General features: G+C 40.0%; 1 protein-coding gene across 1 annotated transcript in view; it reads left to right on the forward strand.

The window, feature by feature from the left end:
- The first annotated feature begins 430 nt into the window (after nucleotides 1-430).
- faf1 (Fas (TNFRSF6) associated factor 1) overlaps nucleotides 431-22,981 on the forward strand; it is a 62,780-nt gene continuing 40,229 nt past the window's right edge. The window contains exons 1-7 of the mRNA XM_044362012.1: nucleotides 431-742; nucleotides 4,629-4,697; nucleotides 8,002-8,048; nucleotides 10,663-10,928; nucleotides 11,079-11,170; nucleotides 11,546-11,637; nucleotides 18,802-18,907. Coding sequence (XP_044217947.1) covers nucleotides 683-742; nucleotides 4,629-4,697; nucleotides 8,002-8,048; nucleotides 10,663-10,928; nucleotides 11,079-11,170; nucleotides 11,546-11,637; nucleotides 18,802-18,907 — 732 coding nt within the window. The 5' untranslated portion in view covers nucleotides 431-682. The remainder of the gene's footprint in view (nucleotides 743-4,628; nucleotides 4,698-8,001; nucleotides 8,049-10,662; nucleotides 10,929-11,078; nucleotides 11,171-11,545; nucleotides 11,638-18,801; nucleotides 18,908-22,981) is intronic.

Genomic DNA, 22,981 nt, shown 5'->3' on the forward strand with positions numbered 1-22,981 from the left:
CGCGCCTGTACATTTCCAACAGCTCGGCCTATAAGACATCACAACTCTGGAGTTATTTGGGACGAAATCACATCAAATCCGAGATTAAATGTTAAATACTACATGTTACGGTGCCCAGGTGGTGAATGTATTTGGGAACACTTGGCTTGGATAAATATTAAATATGTAATGTAGCCTGTAATATCATACATTTCTGAGCCACTGTGTAGGCAAAATGTCTCACAAGACAAGCCTACCAAGTGTGCAGAGTGAACACAGTGAAACGACTCTAAAGCAATATGGGACATGGACATATTGTATTTTTAGAAGCGAAAGCATGAAAAAGAAAGACGGAAAGATCGTGATTAAAAAAGTATACTGCGAGTATCAACCCAACGTCCTCGGGCCGAGCTTTTTTTTTTTTTTTTTTTTTTACAACATCTGCGATCACTTTACGTCAGACGTAAAGCAATGGAATAGCTCACAATAATAAGAGATAACTGGACACTGTAACGTTACTTTACTGAATTTTGACTATCTGAAGCTGTGAAATTCCGTTAAAGTTCAATATTTCCAACTTGCTAACCTCTCACTCGTCGCCACGTGTGAGCAAAGTGTTTTATTAGTATTCAGTATCCCTCTGTGAGGCGAGGAAAGCGACCGGAGCCAGTGGAAGAAGAATTGCTTTTAGCCAGTCATTGCCATGGCCTCCGAAAGCGGCGATAACAACATGGATAGAGAAATGATTTTGGCAGACTTTCAGGTGTGTGTCTTTCTTGCATGTCCCAAACATTGCACTCAGTAGTTAGTAATGTGTTCGCCGTTGTTGAATTGATTCAGGCTACTGTCAACAACAGCACACACGACCTGTCTGGCGTCGTAAACAGCAGAGCAGCTTTCTGGAGCTAGCACACCGAGCTAACAAACTGACAGCCCGCTAACTGACTCTCAAGGCAATCATTAGCTGTGAAGTCGCTAACTAGATCACGGGCTTCCTAAAGCTACCAGTCTAAACACTGGAATAAATGGTGTTTTATTGATGTTGTTGTTGTTGCTGGTTTTAAGTTTGCCAGATTGACAGCTAACGGTGAGGTAGTTAGCTTAAAGGAGAGCTAACGCACTACCCCGCTCACGTCAACTTGTTTACACGTCGCCTGTTGTTGTGTCAGGGTTTGTTTTTTAATCCTCGTTAGAAACTGTGTGTCCATCGAAGATATCGGATTTCTAGCCTCTTTTGCAGGTAGTTAGGAAAGTATATTTTGATGGTGAGCAAACACACAGGATACCAGAATATGCTTCTACTCCAAATTGGCAGTAATGTAGCATCCTGTAATGTTGGCTTCTGTGTTTAATGGCATCAATATTAACCATAGGCCTTCCATTTGGTGTCCTCCCTCTTACGGGTTTCTTACTGTAGGCTTGTGTTTTGGTTCCGCAAGTTCACTCAAACATTATTTGACAGGCCTAACCAGTGCAGGTAGACATGTACAAGTTTTCCATTCTTGACTAATTTGCTGTGGATGTTATGGTGAGAGTGGACGTGTCTTTCACAAACAAAACAGATGTTTTGTTTAATCACCTTATCGCTCTGGGCAGAGCGAGGTCGTAGGGCACAAATTCCTAACAGTTTCACAATTTATTTATGTTTATGCTTCACTGAAATCTTTTTCTGCCACATTTTAAAATTGTGTCCTATGTCCTTATGTATCATACATTTGTACAGTGCTAAGACATCAAGGGAATCCTTGTAATTTCCTAATGTATGAACTGATCATCCTCCCTACCTAGCTTTGTGACAGCATGTCACACGATGTAGAGATAAGACAGTCATTTCTTAAAAAGCATCATAGCAGTGATATGTTAATCTAAAATTACATGTCCTTCAAACAGGCAAATGAGACACCTAATGCATGAATTATGGCCTTGAGGAATAGAAAAAACGTCCTAGTTTTTGTTTCTAATGTAAAATTGATATTTTTGACACAAGGAAAACAAAAAGAAACATGCACAGTGTGATAAATGTATAAAACACAAAAAAGAAAGTCCAGCAGACACCAGAAACAAAGAAGCCAAAGACTGCAGACTACCAGCAAATGACAATATACAGTATATAATACATACTGTATATTTTATGAGAAAACATAAGTATAACATATAAAACAGAAAGAGCATTTATTACTTACCATGCGGTGCAAAGGCATCTTAAACGATCATCACTTTAAAGGTAAAAGCTGAATTTGTGTCTTTAGCAGATGATTACAACCAGACGTAATGCTCCTGATTTTATGTATCACCTGTTGTTGAAAGATGACATAAATATGACAAAGTTTGCCAAGTATTTTACAGCCCTGTTTTATAGGATATAGGTTGTAAACCTCTAAACAAACAGATTAAAGATGGCAAGAGCACTGATTCATTAAGACACTAGTAAAACATAACATTTTTACCATCAGTTTAAACATGTAGTCTTTGCATGAAATAAAGTCTGTGTTGACATGACAGTTCATCATTACTGGTGCCTATAGTAGGTGCCATTCTTCTGCCTTTTAATTGTGGTTGGCAGAGGGGTAACATTGCAATCCCTCCCCCCAAATGAAATGGTCTTATCCTTAGTTTTACTGGTGTTAAAATTAAAGTAATCATCATCACATAAGTTAATAAACTCATCCTTAACAGTTCAGTAGTCCTGTTTCCTGCACTGAAAATAAACATTGATCAACAGTTTCATCTGTATACTTAAGGATATGCCTGTTTCTCTGCTAACTTCTATAGCCAGCAGTATACATTGTAAAAGAAGGCAGATATAAAACACAACCTGGAGGAAAAGCAGCAGAGCAGCAGTGTCAGATAAAATATTATTTACTCAGACACTCTGTATTTCCCCTGACAATAGATGTGTAGCATATACACAGGTTATACAGCATATACTCACCTCTGGGCACAGTGATTAACCATATACCCTCCTAGAAATATCCACATTACCGTTACTAAGCACAGGAGACTTTTAAACAAATGCGTTCTTCATTGGGAGATGAAATAGATAGTAATAAGCCGATTGGGCACACACCAAACTCTATCAACAAGAAAAACCTGTCTGACAATGACACTAATGACAAAACGTTACATAGGTGGCTGCATAATGATGATGATAATCAGTGGTGAGAGAAGTGTTCAGATCTTTTTACTTTTTTCAGATTGTTAGCTTTAGTAAAAGAAGCAAATGCTGAAATATAAAAACACTCCATTACAAGTAATTGCAATGAAAGTGGGGCAATGGCCTCTGTGAGTATTTTACCATTATATTATTGGATTATTATTACTTATACATTATTATATAAGCAGCATTTTGCTGTTGTAGTAGGTCGAGGTGGAGCTATTAAACTATTTTATGTAGGCTTCTCTTTGGATATTCATTATAGTGCGCTATGTTTTAAAAGCTCATCATATGTATTGTATGTACAATCTTACTCAACCTGTAATTAAAGCTGTCAAATAAATGTAGTGTAGTTAAAAGTACAATATTTCCCTCTGAAATATGTTTAAATGTTTAGTTGAAGTAAAAAGTAGCGTCTCAAGTAAAGTAGCTTAAAGTACCAAATATGTATGTATATATGTATGTATATTGAATAAATGAATAAATTCAGCCTACTTAGTGACATTTCACCACTGGTGGGTATACCCACCTACTAGGACACCACTACACCACTGCCTGACAAATATCCACAATCTAACCAATAATATTTGGATCAAGGTTAAAATGATTTAGAAGCTTTTCTGCCAAAACAAAATTGTGTGAACAGCTAGTAAGAAATTCACAAATTAAAGCCTCATGTGTTTACTCACATGTTTTGAATCTTTTTGTGGTTAAGCAGAGCAGCAGTTGCATCATCAACTCCTAAACCTACCTCATGGCCAAACTGCATATTCTCTTACTGGACACTTTTGCACAGCTTCTCAAATAACTTCATGACTAATGAAGTCAAGGTTACTGACCTAAAATCACTCAGTCTTTAAGTGTTTTTGTCTTTGGCATGAGTATACATTGTATCTCCACAAGTAGGGAAACCTCTGCTGTTTTAAAGACCAATTAAATGTATAACAGAAGATGCTGCTCACCTGCTCTGCACATGTTTTGACCAATTGTTCTTAATTTTTGGGCCTTTTTGCACTCTGTTGAGGGAGAACAGTTTTGTAACACTTCTGGTATCAAAGCTGTAATTAGTGTCAATTACATAAACAGAAGGATCAGATCAAAACAGATACAAAGCCTGTGGCTTTGGATTGTCTGCCTATCCCATTTTAAGAATCCTGAATCCTGACCTACTTTGCAGTATTGAAATCCTTCCATATTATGAAGACCGTGTTTTGTTTATCCTGCTTTGCAAGAGTCCAAGGTATCAGTTTGTATACAATACCACTCCCAGCTGTTAATTATCACTACCTAATCCTACTAGTATCCATAATGTGTTTCCATGAACCTGTGAAATAATTCGGGAACATGTTATTATTGATTTCATTGTTTATCCGCTGTTTTGTTGTGAAATGTATTTTTATGTGCAGACAGATCATAATCTTTCATAAAACAAACTGCAGCAGAATCTCATACAATGCATTTGACGTCATTGTCTCTTGTTTTTTTCCTCTCACAGGCTTGCACTGGAATTGACAACATTGCAGAGGCAATCACTCTGTTAGAGCTTAATAACTGGGATTTAGTGGTAAGTTCGTTATCTGCAGGCTATGGGCTTTGCCCTTTGACAGACAGGGATGAGGTCATCAAGACTACCATTTCAAGAGAGCAGTTTACATCCAATACATTATTATTTCTTCAGTTTATCCAGTGTGTTTTATTAAGCAGACAGCACCTTGGCAGGACGGTCACCCTGTATGCTGTTACTGTGTGGGACACAAGGGGCCTCATGTAACATTTTCATATTTTCATCCAACTAGGCCCACTGAAATGTGGAAGTTGCTGTGCCAAAATATGGCCATAAAATCTAAAAAAACATTTCAGTAAATTGGCAGCTATGATGATGAAAATATGGTAAACAGGATATAAATTTTGCATTAAGTTTGTTTTACATATATATACATTTTTATTTGTTAATTTCAGTATCATATTTAAACTCAAAATTAATTCAGATTAGGACATTATAATTGTAAGTCAAACAAGTGTTTCTCCCCAGTGAAGAAAAGCAGAGATGATCTATTCATGACTCATACGACAGGTCTGGACCGCTGGTAAAAAAAATTTCATACCTAAGAAAAAATTCCAAGTATGCGAAAACTGATGAATGCCACAGATGTTCTTAAACTTTTTTTTTAAGAACAAATCTGTTCATACGAGTGCTTCCTGCATGAGGCCCATTGTGTAGGCCTCAAGCAAGGGAGTGCTGTACAGTGAATATTGAGGTGAGTGACCCTCTGAGAAATAATGTGTTCTGCCAGGTTTGGATTAACTCATGATGAGTCTGAAAAACAAGGAGCCCTTTACTGCAAAGTGCATATTGGAAAGGGTCAGTCTATATTTAGACTGATGCTGGCAGTTCAAAGCAGGAAGCTAAAGCAGTCCAAGCAGGGGTAGGACAGACGGTGGGGCCCAGACTCACTGCAGCTGTAAATCCAATGACTTGCTGTTCCTCTGCAGTACTTGGTACAGTCGATTTTAAACATTGACAAAAGCTGGCTGTGAGTGGGGAATGGGATGATAAAAAAAGTAATAAAGGGATACTCTTTTTGAGCAACTCTCCCCCCAGGAAATTGTTTAGCAAACCAGGACATTGTTTAATCCACCGGATACCAGATGGATGATGGTCTAAACAAAAGACACTTTCATTATGGCATTTGCTGTGTGAAATACCGCCTTTCCTCTTTTCCTTTAGATGTTTTATTTCATAAAAGCGGAGGGGTTTTTTGTTACAGGCGAGGTGGCTTGAGCTAAAAATATAATAAAAATAATTAAATAAAAGTACCAGTACATCTCAAACCACTTCTGCAGCAGAATCCCCTTCTCCACTGCCCATCTGTTGGGTCAGTACGTCATATTTTTGCCACTGTATGGCTAAATACACTGTTCCATCTCAATCCTGGTAATGAATTTGTCAAAACGCCACTATCCTAGCTGTCAGTAGTTGTCAACAAACCCCCCTCATTTACCTCCTTTGGTTTGAATTTCTTTTGTAGTAGATTGATGAAATACCAGCATGGCACTCAAACAGTTACTCCTCCATAAACAAAACACCAGACTCATCTTTATCTCATCGTGTTTTTATGTATGATGGTACCTTGTACCTTCTAAAACAAATCCAAGATGACCACATCCTCCTCTCTCTGTAAAGAGACAGCTTGGTCGTGCTGCACAGCAACATGTTGTGGTTTTAAAAAGCCACAGGCCTCCTTCACAGTTGGCATGTTTGCTTGTATTTCGAGGAAAAGTACTGGTGTTTAATGCGTCGGAAGCAGTGACAGCATGACAGTAAGCCCAGATGCACAATGCTAGTACCCTTGAACTGAAGCAGTTCAGTGGAATTCAGCTATTATTAATCTACACTAGAAAATTACTGTGACCTGCCAAAATGTCACATTGATAATCACTTGAAATAAAATAATAATAATAATAAAACAATAGGGAAGGAACTATGAAAAAACACAGATTAATAACACAGAAGAGATAAACAAAGGACCATGCGATTTAGTTGAGAAACTTGAGGATATTCTTACCTCAAAACAAACAAAATAATTGGCAAAAGACTATACACAACTAAATGGAGAAGTGGAGTCTTCAGTGACCAGAAAAACATCAGTGCTTCATATAACTTCCCAAAGATAATGACTTAAATGCTGCATTGCAGGTCAGCCCTAAGATGTTTAGTGGAATTGAGAGGAATGTGGTTGCTATATCTCTCTATTTCATTGAATCTTAATGTTTCTTGAACCTTTCCCAAACAATTCTTACAGCATGACAAGGAGTTTTATTTTGTTAAAAGTGTCCTTCAAGTCTCTCCTTGGATATAAAGTATGAACTTTATTGATTTGCTTTTCAGTTTTAATATAGCTAAGACCTATACATTTGTTTTTTTGCCATTGCATATTTCCTTCATTCAATGCAAAAAGAATAGGGGGATATGATTATACCAGCACATATCTGCTATCTTTAGTTTTTGCTTGTTTTGCAGTGAAGGATAGTGAGTGTTCGAGAGAAATCCATTCAATTGTCCATTCAAACAAAAGCTCTGTGCAAGCTAAAAGTGGTCACTGTCATGTTTTTCAGCTCTCTTTGTCCTGATCATCCACCCACCTTGAATATTCCATAATTCTTTGTCATATTTGACTGGTTTAGAGTGAAACCTTACACCCAGCAAATGTCACACACTCCTTGTCAATCTGACAAAAATTATGTTATAGAATCAACCAAAATATTGTTGATTTTTGTTAAATAACCAACCAGTCACTGTTGAAGGTCATTGGCTATCATTTAGAGTTCCCTTTAACTAAAAAAAAGGAAAAATTATTATAGTAGAAGATTTTAGTATTTGTCAAAAGGACATTAAGGGCAGTTGTCCAGGATTTTATGACACTGTGGTGCCTTAATGTTCATTTAACTGATAATATCATCAATATGATGATATGATTTAAGGGTGAGTTTTATGATTGTGGTGCATAGGTACCTGATAATATAGCAGCGTTCACTTGACAAAGTATGTTGCAAATTTAGAACATACAGTATATCATTCTGAATGACTGGTTGGCATCTTGTAAACAGATACCTTTTTAAATCATCATGTTGTATCACAATTTGGAAATGGATTGTGGTTCTCCCAATTACTGTTAAAATACATTTTATAAACCAAATGTGCTGCACAACAGCCAGTCTCTTTGACGATGTCTTTGAAGCAAAACAGTATTGGTTACTGTTTTTACATTTTTTTATGATTAATCAACAATTGATAAACAGTGTTCAGTAGCAAAGACAAGAAAATGGTGTCTATTGTGCTGTATAATTGACTTCTACTTTAATTACAGGCAGCCATCAATGGAGTCATACCACAGGAGAATGGGATCTTGCAAAGGTATGTTATTCACTGTAAATCAGAGAGAAAAGTATCAGTTGACCTTATAACACTGAATGAATGCAAAATGAAGTCATACATGGCATACATTTCCAGACACTCTTATTCTTTTTCAAAAGGCTGTACCGTGTCGGTTTTGGTTTATATGATCAGTATGACAAGCAGCTATGTTAGGTATGTGATGTTCAGAGGCATTGTGCCCTAACATTGTTAGTGGGAGAAAGGAAGGGATATTTTAAATACTTGGTAAGGGAGTGGGTACATGAGATACTGATGACGATATGAGATAATTCATGATTACCTGCATGTGTGCATCTACAATGTAGAGTAACACATAAAGTATCTTTCAGACAATACAGGAAATGTGAAACCAAGCTGATTGTAGAAGCAGAAAGTCCCCACCTCAGTGGTGACCGGGCACCAGTCCGTCGTTTGTTTCCCTGAAGAACAAGCATGCATAGTGACACATGCGCGTGTCATAATTACAGTGGGTATAGTTTTTACAACACTAGAGAACAGATGACAATTGATTTTCTCCATCACCCGCTTCAATGATGAAATAGCATTTTGATGTTAAATCTTAAAATTGGTGTTTTTGTTAGTCAATACATTTCCAACAGACAACAGCAACATGGACGCTACTGAGTTGGAGGTTATTGCTCCTTCTATGGTTTCAATGCCGCTGTTTGATAGAGGAATAATATAAAAGACACTGCAACTGCAAGGAAACTTTCTGCCAAGAGTGGAGTTGTACACAGTTTCTGAATAGAAAAGGTTTCTCTAAGAAGCTTTGTGCCCTTCACACTACTTCAACGGTTAGTTGACACTCATGAATGCACTGAGCTGATCCGAACCCACTCAAACTGGAGACGTTCTGTTAAACCGTTTTATTTTGTGTACACACTTGCGTGCATGTGTGCGCATGCATGCATGTGCTGCAGTGTGGTTCAGGCCCTTGGGCCATGAGAATATTGCTGGTCTTTCGAAGGGCACACATTGCTATGAATGGAGGCTGGCTGGCAGTGTGACCAGCAGCCAACACATTTACTAAGTGGCTGGCACTGGTATGAGTAGGCTGGCATTGCCCAGTAAACAGACTCTGATGACGTGACCTGAGCTGGAGCCAGTTGGAGGCTATGCCAGCGCTCCTGTCTAAAATGCATTTCCCTCCTCCCTTGTGTCCTCTTTAGTAAGCAGGTTGGGAATTATAAGAAGCTTCCTTGTTGATCAGCAACCAAAATTCCTCAGGGCATCAAAAATTATTTCCTGGTACTTACTAAAAATACCGAATCCTCTGTTGTGCACAGTCTCTGTTCTGACAGTTTGTCTGTGGGTGAAGGGCTCAGCAGTTTTTTTTTCTTCCTGGACTGCACAGGAGAACAGTGCCATCTAGATGTAGGGCAGCATGGGACTATGCTCACACAGCAACAATAAACAATTTAACGGCCTTCAGTGTTACTGTGCCAAGTTTAGGTGAAAGTGCACTCACAATCTCTTTTACTTGTTCTGAGAGTTCATGCCATATGCTATTTTTTCAGATTCTTTAAAGAATACTATTTGCAAGATCTCTTGTTTTTCCTTTTGCTTTTTTGGTGTAAAATCTCCTACTTCAGCTGTACAATACATTTGGTTCATTTTAGTGTCAATTACATTTTGTGCCTAATACTACTTAGTAAGTGACTACCATGTCTATTAAATAAGATACTATGTTCCACATATTTCCACAGTACTGAAATGATTCAAATCTGTATTACTGCAGACAGACAAAAAGATTTTTATCAACTGGGCTGTTTTGAGCGTTCAGATGGTTTTCAGATGCTTTGGTGTAACAAACAGGGATTAACTTGTGTTTTCACATCCATTAACTGGCACACATGTCTTTAAATCAGATAATGTCTGTGTGATCCATCAACCCTTGAACCACAGTGTATTTTATATTTTTCTGACATTATCTCTGAACAGATCAATTTTGAGTGACTTCAGTATGTAATTACAGAATATTGGTTTTACTTACTTTTTTTCTCAGTAAGTATTTTGCTTGTGTAGTTGTAATTTTGGGAAAGATTTGGATCTTGTGGAGGAGACAGTTATAATGTGCTATCATTTAGTTGGGTTAATTTCCCTCCCTATTAGTCCAGTGCGATTGTTGAGGTCTTGTGGCTGTTGACAGTCAACCTACACCTCAGGACAGTGGCCTCTCTAATGTGGTGGGCCACATAAAATACAACCTTTGTTACAAATCCTGAGTCTGGCACTCTGTTCGTGCAAGACAGTTGCTGCTTACACTTCAAGGAACAAAGGGCACACTTTGTTCACAGTCAGGAGGAAAAAGACATCATTTACTGTGTTGTGTGAAACGTAGGTCATACACTGAGCAAGCAGCAAAGCGAGAATAAGCAGATGTTGTAGGAGAAGTTGGGAGGGAAACTCGTGTATTGTTGGTATATTTTTCAGGCTCAGGTTACAGGCTAAAGATGCGGGTGAAGATGTGTTTGATGTACCTACAAATATCCATAGATAGATATATTTATTTCTGTCCTTCATGATATTCAATGAAACACACTGACACTCAGCAATTTTCCACACCATTAGTAACCTTGTCACCTCTGCACAGTAACTTTTCCAGTGAGGCGAGCCAGGCCAGCATGTACGGACCTCCAAGCCAATCAGAAGCAGCCGATGCAGCAGCAGGAGGTTCAGTTCCTCCCCCCTCCTCTTCGTCTTCGTCCTCCTCTCCTCCATCATCCTCGACTTCAGCTTTTTGCCCCGCCAACTCCTCCTCCCGACACATTGTAGAGCGTCAGTCCCGGATGCTCAACTTCAGGGTGGACTACCGGCAGCGCTCTGTAGACCTGGTGTTGGAGGAAAGCAGCACAGTCGGTGAGCACCACACACACACACACAGATGTACATAGTGTGTCCACGCTCCCACACAGCAAACATGTTTGCATACAGCCTTTTTTGTGCATAAAAATGAACAAGTTATTTTTTTCCTCTGAATTGGTTGTCTTTGCCAAATCTGTCTCACAGGAGAAATCAAACAAATCCTCGAGACAGAGCTTGGGGTTCCACTGTCCAAAATGCAGCTGAAGGGATGGAAGAGCGGAGATGTATCTGATAGTGTGAGTTAATATCCCACACAAATGTTTGTCACAAAAATGAAAAGTGAAAAAACACAAATGAGGATTAAGAAGAGAAGAATAACACTGGTGATATGAGCTAAATCTTTCCCTCCTTTTGCCTTTTTATTATTATTATTATTATTATTATTATTATTATTATTATTATTATTATTATTATTATTAATAATAATAATAGTGGAAAAAAAAAAAGTGAAAAGCATGGTTTACATTTAGGGTTGATCAGGAGATGTGACCGTTTTTAGAGCTAGTAGCAGACCAAGTATAAATCCAAATATACTGAGCCTAAAGTTAGCTTAAAAAAAAGTTAATATCTCCTCAGCTATATTTGATGTTTGTATCTCTCTGTGTAATCAGACGGTGCTGAGAAGTTTACACCTGCCCAAGAACATCAGCCTGTATGTCCTGACCCCAGACATTGCTCCTACTGCCAGCACCAGCAAAAACAGGTATTCAGCCTAGCACACACTCAGTCTTTTTATGTGTCAACTGAAATAAATCCTCCCTCTCTCCCCATCCCAGTACCCATGTTCACTATGAAATACTACTGGAAGTGGCATGAGTGTAGTAGCTAATATTGAACACCAGGTGGCAGTCTGTGACCAGTAATGGAGAAGTCGCCTACAGAATCTTGCCAGCAAATGCCATGTTCATTGGTATATTAAGAGACATTTGACCTACCGGTTCACTTTCATTTTCTTGCATCCATTGTGACATTTTGAAAGGAACGTCTATTGCTGCAATCTCTGTGTGTAAATAATCATTTTCTCTCCTTTCTTTGTATCATTCAGCCTGACATTGTTGCTTGCTAAAGGTTGTCTTATAGACTCTGTATATGATATCCACACCGCATATCTATAATTTATTCATTGTTTTCAAAGCATACCAGTCTGTCAAATTAGTGAGAGTACCCTGTGACAATAGTGATTTGGCGAGAAAGCTTCATTAAGCCAGCGTTCTCTCTCCATCCAGAGGTTGTTCTGGTAGTCTCAGTGAATGCATGGCAGTATTAACAACCTTTCCTTCTGAAATGTCAGGCAGCTCAGTGTAAAGTCATAGCAGTAATACAATCTCAGCTGGCAGCTGAATGTGTGTTCGTCCTTTCATCAGTGTCAGGAAACATCATCCAAGTGAGAACATCTACCCATGTATGATGGTGACATTCCTCCCGTTATTACTACTTATTATTTTAAGGTGACTACGACCCTTTTTATTTCTAATTCGAAGATAAGATCATTGGACTAGTAAAAACAGATAAATATGAGTCTAAGATGATTTATGTCGTATGTATGTATGGTTCGACAGCTTGAGTTTGTTCTGTGTATGGATGGTGTTTGCTGGATGTCATTGTCCTTGTGCTGGGTCACTGTATGTGTGGATGAAAGACATTGTTAGGTCCAGAGAGGGAGATGAGGATGTAAAGTGCTTCTCCTGTAATTATTAAAGGTCTGGCTCATATTTTTAGAAGCCTATTGTACTGATCATTAATCAGCCTCCCTCTGAGGACATTAGTGTCTGCGAAAATGAAGATCAAATCAACAGAGAATGAAACGCTTTAAAAAAATCACAATAAAAAGTTATGTACTCTTAATATTTGTGAATACTGTTGAAATGACTGTTTCATGAGACATTTGAGACATCTGATGCAGATCCAGACAGAACAAAAGACTTGGCAGAGTATGGGGCCTATTTGTCAAGCAAATCATTACCATTATCACAATACCTTTAAAAATTAAACAACAGGCTGTCTCTTAAAAGTATCTTTGTGTTCTTCTCTGCGCTATTAGTAATTTGTTGTCAGAAAAATAATGTTTATTAAAAAGACAGCTTTCAGTTTAAGTGTTGAATCAAAACAAGCATCTAGTAAGACATTTTTAAAATCTACTTCTGTTTTGGAGAGCTGTGAAGTACATCCTGTGACTGCCAGTTTCACTGTATCTCTCTGAATTGTTTAAGTTTAATAAAATTGACCTTGTTATATATATATGTGTATATATATATATATATATATATAAAAAAAAAGATAGGATCATGGTTATAGATCTTCTGACTAATTTCAGTTGTTCTCCTCTTTTCGCATACATGGTCTTTATTTGCCAGAGAAATGGCCCTGGTTTGTTATGTTGACAGTGGATTGAAAATAAAAATTGTACTGTAGCTCTCCCCCACATTTCCTCATGATAGCAGCCAAGCAAGCATCCACATGTCACCAGAACACTTGTAAAAGAAGTCATTTGGCAGTTTGCCACTTTGCCTGCTAGTTAGGCTAAGTGGTAGTTATATTGTGTTGGCAGCTAATGGCCCTCATCCCCTCAGTCTTCCCTCCCTCACTCTCTCTCCTCTGCTTCTCCTCATCTTCTCACTCCCCCACTAACTGCTGTGTCTTTTTAGCAGCACCGTTGCCATTTCTCAAAGTGTTATCGATATCATTTTGGGTGTCAGGAGCTCATTATTCTGTGTCAGCTATTTTGGTGGAGGACAGTTGGGTTTGAATGGAGTGGGTGGGCTTCTGTGTGTATGCATATGCATTTGTGTATAAATGAGTGTGTGTACGGTGACCCTGCTGTCATACTGGGAGAGGATAGGTGACAGATCACAGAGTAGGGGGGAGCAGCCACCTGTAGTGGGACCAGACAAGCTGTTAGCTTGCAGTAAAAATAAACTGGTCACACCATATATCCACAGTACACACAATTTGTGTGTGGCGTGTGCAAATTTGTTGCAGTAGACAAAGCTCAACCTAAAGTTTGCTGGTAGGGAAGCACACTTTATCACCGCCATACCAACTCAAGATACTAATGTTTTATGGTTAAGTGAACTTGTCTGATCTGCTATCACTACCTACTACAGCAGTTATTGCAAACATGATAAATCAAATGATCTTGCTTAATAAAATTGTTAATTTGTTACAGTTATTGTCACACAGCTGTATGCTTCCTGCCAGAAAACAGTTACTTCATTGTTCTTTTGTGTCTTACATGTACAGTATTTTAACTCTTTCCCACTCTGAGTTTAGTATTGCTCAACGCAGAGTCTGTCACACATACACAGTTTCTCTCTATTGTGTCCTTATGTAAAACAAAATCAAATTTCTTCTTTGTTGTTAAGAAAAAATGTTAAGAAAAACTGCAAAGAGCTCTTTAAGTGAGTATACAATTTAAGACACACTGTATCTCCAAAAGACTGGTTGTGGTGCCCTGCCTTTTAAATTTGGCCAATGCTGGCCAACTGGACATGCATGTGAAACAAAAACACTGCAGCACTGCAAAGGCTAACGTGCTAACATTTATCTCATTTTCTTCTAAGCTATCTGTTTATCTCTTCCGCTATTTCACAAGACACAATATGATTCAGCTAGCTAGCATGAGAAATTTGTTTTTCTCACCATCAGAAGGCCCCATTATGTGGGTTGCATTATCCAACCAGTAGTGCACAGACGATTTTTGTGTTAGAAACAAAGTAAATAATTAAACAAACTTTACACCAGGTGTGTTTGTGGCAGAATCAAAAGAGACACTAAAACAGACTGTACTTCATGACATGATTAACTCACAGAGAGATAAAGTTGCTTTATGACAGTCTCTGTTTAATTGTACATAATATACTTTTATTTAACAGTGCAATTACAGAACCACATTTGCAGACTGTGGTTTAGTATCTCTGAGTGAAATGTCACCATAGGAATGTGATGGTAATTCTGTATTATGTTATGAAACAGATAAACATCTAGAAGGGTAAGAATGTGTATGTATTGTTATCACTCCGTTAGTAGCCACGACATGACTTAAGGTTGTGTTGTGGCTATTGCCCAAGAACTTAACCATCATTCACTGGTGAAACGATTATCTTTAATTGTATATTTTGAATGACGTTAATGAATTAGGTTACTGAAACTTTCCCCGTTTTTGAAGTACATTTGTTAGTGTGTTGTTGTAGTCTGAAAAGACAGTTATCCATCCAAATGTAATTTCACAATATTTATTTACTCCAAATTGTTGCTGACTAAAAATGCAAATGTCCCATAATGGTAATATCCCTGGCAATTTGTAGAGCTTGTCTCATGCAGTACACACACCTAAACCAAACGGACTGATTAAATAGTGCTGCACTGTCATTATGATCCCGCTGAGTAAACTCCTCTTAGTTGTCTTGTTTGATTAGAAATAAATCTTGAGGCTTTGGTAGATTTTCCTTTGAGCACCAATCCATCTCAGGTAGTTATTTAGTTAGCGATATGATGTGCGGTCAGCACTGCAGTGGTAAAGCCTGGTCTAAAGAAGGTTTTTCTCTGTGGCCATGTTGATGACTTGCCTGTGAATACAAGAGGGTGTTGAGGAGGAGCTAATCTCCTGCATAAATGATGAAGGCCTGATGAATATTTCAATGGAGCCTGTTTCCTTCCTCGTTTATTCTCCGCTCCAGCTCTCAGGAAGCGTGTTTGCCAATGAAAGGTTATTTTAATTTGAACTCTGAAAGAAATTTTAAATTGCAAAAATGATTCATTAGGTTCTGTGTGTTTTTATTGCGGCTTCCCACCTCTCCCTTTGTGTGTTAGCTATCCAGTAGCAGATACACAGATGCTTTAGGGAGACAGCTAGCTAGCTGGCTAAAGCCGTGATGGAAAGTATCTAACAGTTAGCATGCTGATTGGGACAAGATGGCAGACCAAAACAGAGCAGAGCCTGAGCGGTTTCATATTCTTCTGCTATGTTGTGGATGCAGAATGTGGAGGAGGTAAGAAGACCTTGTGTGAGCTTCATGGCCTCCTCTGTACGTATTAGAGGCAGGATGGTGAGTCAGCATGTACTCTCCTGGTCAGTGTTTTTATGTGTGTCCCTAATTTGAAACACACACTGTAGGTTAGTGACTATGTTTGAGTGTACGAGAGGTTAGGTAGGACGTGTGTGTATGGGTATTTGTGTTTTGCAGGCACATGTCACATTGTGTGTGTGTGTGTGTGTGTGTGTGTGTGTGTGTCTGGCAGTGCTAGTTTAATAAGGTCTAGAGTCTGCTCTGTGCCGCGGGGACTTGCAGCTTAGGCGATTGGCTTATCTCAGAGTGAAACCAATCTGTTTAGACTGCTCTTCTCCCCTGCAAAACGCTCCATTTTCCCTGTCCATAAAGTTAAATGACATTTTCCTCCCGGCACCCTTATGCCATGTCAAGTACCTCCAGAGATGTTGCAGGCTGACCTAGATGTCACAGAGTGTGTGTGTTGAGTGAGAAGGAGACCTCTGAAGGCAGAAGCAAACACTGAGACATCCACATTTCAACCCCGTACTGCTTGAGGGGCCTGCTTCTATCAGAAGACAGCAGCTTTGAAAACATCAGTGGTGAAAGCAGTCGAGACACAGGGATATTATTCTTGAAACATGGGTGTTCTGTTTATATATGGAGCAGCCGGCCTCTTCAGACAGATGGGAAATTACAAGACAATGACTCATCATGAACGGCAGTTCTTTTCCCCTCTGAATGCATTTGATATTTTGAGTGGCTATATTTGTACTATAGAACACAATGAGTGATGTGGTTTTTCAAAGTAAATCTTGAACAGAACTCCACCAACACACACACCAAATGGCTCGTCGGTCTGCCATAAGCGGCTGATAAGATGTTCCTTCTTTGCTTGGAAGGACAGAGTAACACTTCCACTCAGTTTACCCTCAATCTCTGTCTATTTAGGAGGCTAGTTGCCTGCCAGCAGTAGCTCGGGATTGTGTCCAAACATAATCATGATATTAGCTAGATCCTTATTTATGTGTCCCTACCCCTTCCATTTCTCCTCTCTCTCCCTCTCTCCCTCTCTCTCTCTTTCTCACTCACTCTCGCTCTCGAACACACATACTCTCTCTCTCATCCTTCTGCTCAGCCCTATTACATATGCATCCATCCTTCCCACTCCACACATTTCCAATCTTCCCCAGTTAGCTACAACAAACATTACATTTACATATTGATTTCGTAGTTTTAGTCAATGTAAATATGATGTCATTACAGTAAATTTGAGCTTCTGTTAACATAAGCTCGTCCAGATCTGTGCAGATTAAGGGTGTGATTGCATTATTAATGTGTGTGCTACATATTAATTCCCCCATCCCTCTCTTTCTCTCAACTCTTCCTCCTCTCCTTGGGTTCTGAGCCCTGATTAAGTGCCTGCTTCGGCCCTTAAGCCTCCCATTGATATTCAGCCTCACAGACCCAGCGTTTGCTCAAAACGCTACTTAACCTCACAGCTTATTGTAAATGAAGCTTCCAAAAGTTGATTCCCCCACCTCCTCCTCTCTACGTGAAACACACAAAGTGTCTGCTTTTGCACCGCTCGCAGCATCTCTGTCACTGCTGTCAGCCACTGAGCGAGCCATGGTGCCAAGCCGTAAACTCTGCTCCTTCAGGTCCTCTTGGACCTGTGTCTCCACTACCAGGTCTCTGCTCATGATAAAATACGTACATGTGAGACCATTGCCATCTTGGACCAGTGGTTACCTGTAAACTACTTGTGTCTGTCTTTTTGGCCCACCAGTGGTCTTGTTCATGCTTAGAGGAAAAAAATAGGAAATAGGTTATGATAGAAAATAATTTATTCGTGGTCCAATTATTCTTTCAGTTGGAGGTGAGATATAAAGGTATATCATGTTCGTTTCATTAGCAATACTTCTGTAAAAATGACTAATTTCTTCATTCAGTTTCTCTTCATTATGTATTAACAGATTTTGTCAGTCTTATCTCTTTGCTTCTATGTTTTATTATGGATTAATATGGTAGAAGGTTTCACCATATTAAAACTGATGCAGGTAGAGATAGTATTCAACAACATCTCTGGCACAGCTTACAGTAGTTTATAATTGATATGAACTGATATGAAATGTTCACGTCATGTTTTGTGAGACAGACAGAGAAGGTGAAGTAGCTAAATACAACAGTAATCCAGCAACATCTGTTGAAGAGTAGTGTATCATGATGCACAATAATAACTGTTTAGTATTAGTTTTTTTGGCTCAAGAATAAAAGTAGACTCAAGGTTGGTCCATCACTTGCAGCATTTTCTGCACTCTGGAACAAAACAAAATATTTTTGAAAGGCCAAAAACTAACCCTATCAAACTTTGCAGATGTGGTCAGTTTGTGCTACTGTATGTCTAAAGTACAATCTTGTTTTTAAGGCATCTTTAGAGCTTGTCATTAGGAAGGTGCTGAAGGCTCTCCTGGGTTTATTTCACAATAGCAGCTAGGTTTGTTAGCGACGAAAACACATTGATGGACTCCATGCTGTTACTGTGCAGGTGGTCATAGCTGTGCTAGCCTGCTGTGATGAGTGGAGCTCTGGCCAGGCTTGTTAAGACATAACCAGTGAAGTGGGCGACTAGCCCCCAGAGGAGGCACCCACCTCCCTCTGGGCCAGCAGGCTACCATTAGTTGACAAGTTTCAGCGTGCCCTTTTACTTGACTCAGTCACTCTTAGTGATAATGTTTGTTTTTCTTTGCCCCCCTTCTTTTCTTTCTATATGTCATTATTTTGTCTCTCTTCTTGTATATTTGAATCGCATTTTTTTATTTCATTTACTGTGTTCATCCTTGTTTTTCCAATGTTATAGCTGTTTTCCTCTCTTTGTTTAGTGCTCTTCCAGAGTCACTAAACCAGAACTTTCTGCTGGTCATCAGTCACCATGAGGCCCAGAGGGACTACAGCCTCAACTTCCCCGGCACCAGAACCATACAGGAGGTATGATTAAAGCATGCACGCACACACGCACACAAACACAAACAAACACAGTCCATACAGGGAATCAGAAAGTCACTTTATATGCACAGACACAAACACAAAAACTCACCCATGGACTCTCACATACATAATATTATTGTACCTGATTCTTTGGTTCCCATAACACAGCTCTCATTCCATTTGCCAAACATTGCCAGTCTCATTGCTAGTCTATCTCCGCCATCGAGTCATTATTCATCACAAATAATCACATTTCCGAGCACATAATTACTCTCACAGCTGCGGTCTGGTATGACCCCCTCTTTTTCTCCCCACTCCCCCTACGCTGCGACTTTCTATGTCTCTCTCTCAACAGTCTCTGCAGTCAAGGAGGTGGTTTAAATGACTGAACACTGTTTGATCTAGGCTAGGCATGCAGGAGCAATGGAAAGAGTCTATTCATTTTCTTCATCTGAAACTAAACAGTGGATTTGGCAGCCAATGAAATATTTATAATTACTCATACCGGACCCAGTGTGAAGACAGTACATCTCTCTGTCCATCGTTTATTACTATCGCAGCTGCAAATGGATTAAATGTTGAAGACCACGTAGGGAGTGTGTGCTTGCTTGCCTGTGTAGATAAATGGGTTTGTGTGTGTCTGTGTCAATGTTTGGACCCGTGAGACACACACACACACACATACACATATTACTGCCCTGTACTGTCCTACGCTAACCCCCCATGCAGAGGGAGACCTGAGCAGGTGTCATTTATTATTCACAGTGGGTAGCCTGCTGTTACAGGTGAGGGGAAATATACTCCACAAAGACAGATCTGGTACGATAGAGGAGTCTGACTCATGATCTTACAGATTAATCAAGTTGTCATTATTTACACTTAATATCTGGGATTGGAAATATAGTTGAATTACTTCCTGTGGTGACTGTACATCATTTGTACTTCTTATTTGACAGTTTTGTGTTTTCTTACACGACATCTCTTTCTCTCATTAACTCTCAGGCAGCATTGAAAGGTGTTCCTCCTTTCTTATGTTTTTTTGCTCACTGCGGCTCAGATCTGGCTCCTCAGTGAGGGTGAAGATTACACTAATAATAATCAGGCTACTAGCAGAGCTTGTAATGGTGCTAATTGAACAGATTAGTACAACCAACATCTGAACTGGAGGAGGCAGCTTGCCTCCCTGGTTTTCTGGCCCTCTCCTACTTCGCTCTTTTCCTTTTTCTCCTCCCTCCGTCATCTCTCTCTCTTTCTCTCTCTCACTCTCTTCTCAGGCAGATGGTTTTGATGAGCACCCACTGTGAACCTTAAGTGTTTCTGCTGGGATTACAAACACAGGGGAGGGGTCCCTGTGGTGTGGGAGGGGGGAACCATGGTCACAGAAAGGAGGCAAAGGACTGTCGGCTTGGTGGGGGTGCTGTAAGAGGCCATAGGGGAGAGAGAAGGGACAATGTGGGCTTAAACAGGCCTCCATGTCGCGGTCTTTTCCTTACGCATGCTTGTCTTTAGGCATCTCAAGGCCCCCTGCAGTGAAAATGAGGCCCAGAACTTTAACCTGCATAGATCTGGACTCTGTTGGCCCCATGTTGACCATGCTCTTTATATATTAACTCTTTAGCTGGGGAACAGACTTCTTTCCTTTTTTAATTACTGTAATGTGTTAGAAAATTATATGTTCTTAAACCATGTGTACACACCATGTCGGGACTGATTCATAAGGTTCAGCAGCTAGTATGATGAGCTACAGGTGCAAGTACAATCTGTTGAAGCAAGCAAATAGTAGTACGTGTCCTCAGTCATGTTGCTTTGAAGTAATTTTTTGATGCTCGCAGTAAAGACGAGGAGTTAGATTGTGAAGTCTTGAGATGAAAACAATAATAAAAGACAGAAACAAGAGGGGGAGTGTTTTTCTGTCATAAGAAGACTTGAGAATGCAACAAAGAAGTAACACCACATTCAGCCAGCCTGACTCCCCTTTCTGCTCATACTGTGTCCACTCACAGACACATATGGACTCCACTACAGAGCACCTTTCTCTCCCCATTCTCCCTTTTGTCTTAGCTGAAAACTAGCTGATGGTCCCTGCTTGTGCATATCAATAGGGATAGAGTCCTGTCTTCGTGTTTGTCTTTGCCAAAGGCTCTGGCTTTGCCTTGTGGCTCTCAGGGAACTGCCCTTGCCCCTCCCTTTCTATTCCTTCATTCTCCGTCTCTCTGTCTCAGTGTCCCTTCTCTACCTTCTTTCTTCTCCATCTCTAGAGCACAGGGCTGTGTAGACTCTGATTGGCATTACCAGACAAGAGTGTGGGGGTAAGTTGCTGGCTAGCTTGTGAGCTAAGCTGGAGAGCAAATGTTTGCCAGGGAAGTAGAGGGTAGAATAGGGATGGCTGCTGGGCCCTGAGTTGTCCGTGACCAGACCAGTTGTCCTGGGGATTTCCCTCCTCTACTGCCCCCCGGGGCTGGGCCTGGGCCCCCATCCCTGCTCCGCAGCTGGGAGACATATAGGAACCAAATGCAGACAGGGCTACAGAGCTGAGAAAAGGAAGGTTGGATAGAAAAGGGAATGAAAGAAAGGCATCTGGTGCCTTGGGGAGATGAAGAAAGAGAGCGAGAGAGAGCTTGTGACTGTTTAACGGAAACCTTTCCTTCTCTTTGATTTGCTTCCAGCCAGGGATTATAGGCAATTGGCATTTACAATGATTGGATCATTAATTTTGCCGTGAGGCGTATTGCCCAGCAGCTCAGCGCCACAGCCAGTCCCGCTAACGTTGTGCATAGCTGGCTCGTACACCCCTGCCTCAACTCAGCATGAACAGCAACACACACATCAGCAGCACTGTATTTGCTATTAAGACTTTGATTGAAGTCCTGTTCTGTTAAAGACATTTGCTTTATATTTTAGCTTCTGTATGTACATGGGAGATCGATGGATACTTATCATGAGCCTCATATTAACTATATTTCATTAAGCAGTGCAGCCCAGTGTCTCATAATGACATTTAATTACACTCCATTGTTTTAGGTCAAGCAAGTTTTAGCTGGTAATTGTAAGTAGTAAGTAGTAGTAAGAATTTTCCATGTAAAATTTGTCACTCGAGTCACAAAATAAATACAAACATTTTAATTTGTTGCAGTCTAACTTATCAGTGAGATGACTGTGGTGGCAGACAGGGGGCAGCATTAGACAGTATTGCTCTCATATGATGGCTGCTGTGGCTGAAGCTTTCTAACTGAGTGCTGCAACAAAAACTTCAGCTACCTAGAGAAGCTAGGGCAAGGCGTTGTGTCACCCCGTTGTCAGGCTGCTATATAGTCTAAATCACTTTGTTTTTTGTTGGTATGGTTGTATGCAGAGTCTGGTAATCGTGTTGTGTTTTGAATATGGTCATAAAGGGCTGATGTGAATGACTAAATGCAGATTCTAGCGGTGTGTTTTCAGGTGGGCAGGCCTGCTTTGTAGCTGTGTTTTCTTTCTGTGGTGAGATCAGGTTGTCGTCTGCCAGGTGCCTTTCATTGTCTCCCTCCACTCTCCTCCTTCTCCACCTCTCACCCTCACTCTCTCAGTGGTGGGCGTTAGTTTGTTGTTTCTCTGATGCTGCTTTAACCTCTGACTGCAGCCTCTTCATTACTAGTGTTTATGCCTCTCCTTTCCTCCCTTTTCCCCTCTATTCATCGGTCGGCCAGCCGGTCAGTCAAATCCCTGTAGTCCGGCTGGTCAAACATAGATATTACACTCTGTAATAACACTGGCCACCCGCTCTGACCCCAGCCTGCTATCCTGGCCATAGCTTCTCATCATAAGGATAGGCACTGAGCAGTGTGGTGTGGGATTTACGATAGAAAGACAAAGGATGGACTGTGCCACTCATTTATTATTGTGCTTTTATTTTTTTCTCAGCTTGTTTGTACTGCGAATTGCTCTGCTGTGCCAGGCCCAGCACAAATAAAAAATGATTTCAGGGAGAGATTGATAACTTGGATAGAATATTTACTATTGCCTTGATGAATGGATAAATTAAGATTTGAATGTTGTCATTTCTGCAAGCAGCAAGCAGCCCATCATGTCTTTGTCTTC

Source organism: Thunnus albacares, chromosome 9 (genome assembly GCF_914725855.1).
Source record: "Thunnus albacares chromosome 9, fThuAlb1.1, whole genome shotgun sequence".
Classification (NCBI taxonomy): Eukaryota; Metazoa; Chordata; class Actinopteri; order Scombriformes; family Scombridae; genus Thunnus; species Thunnus albacares.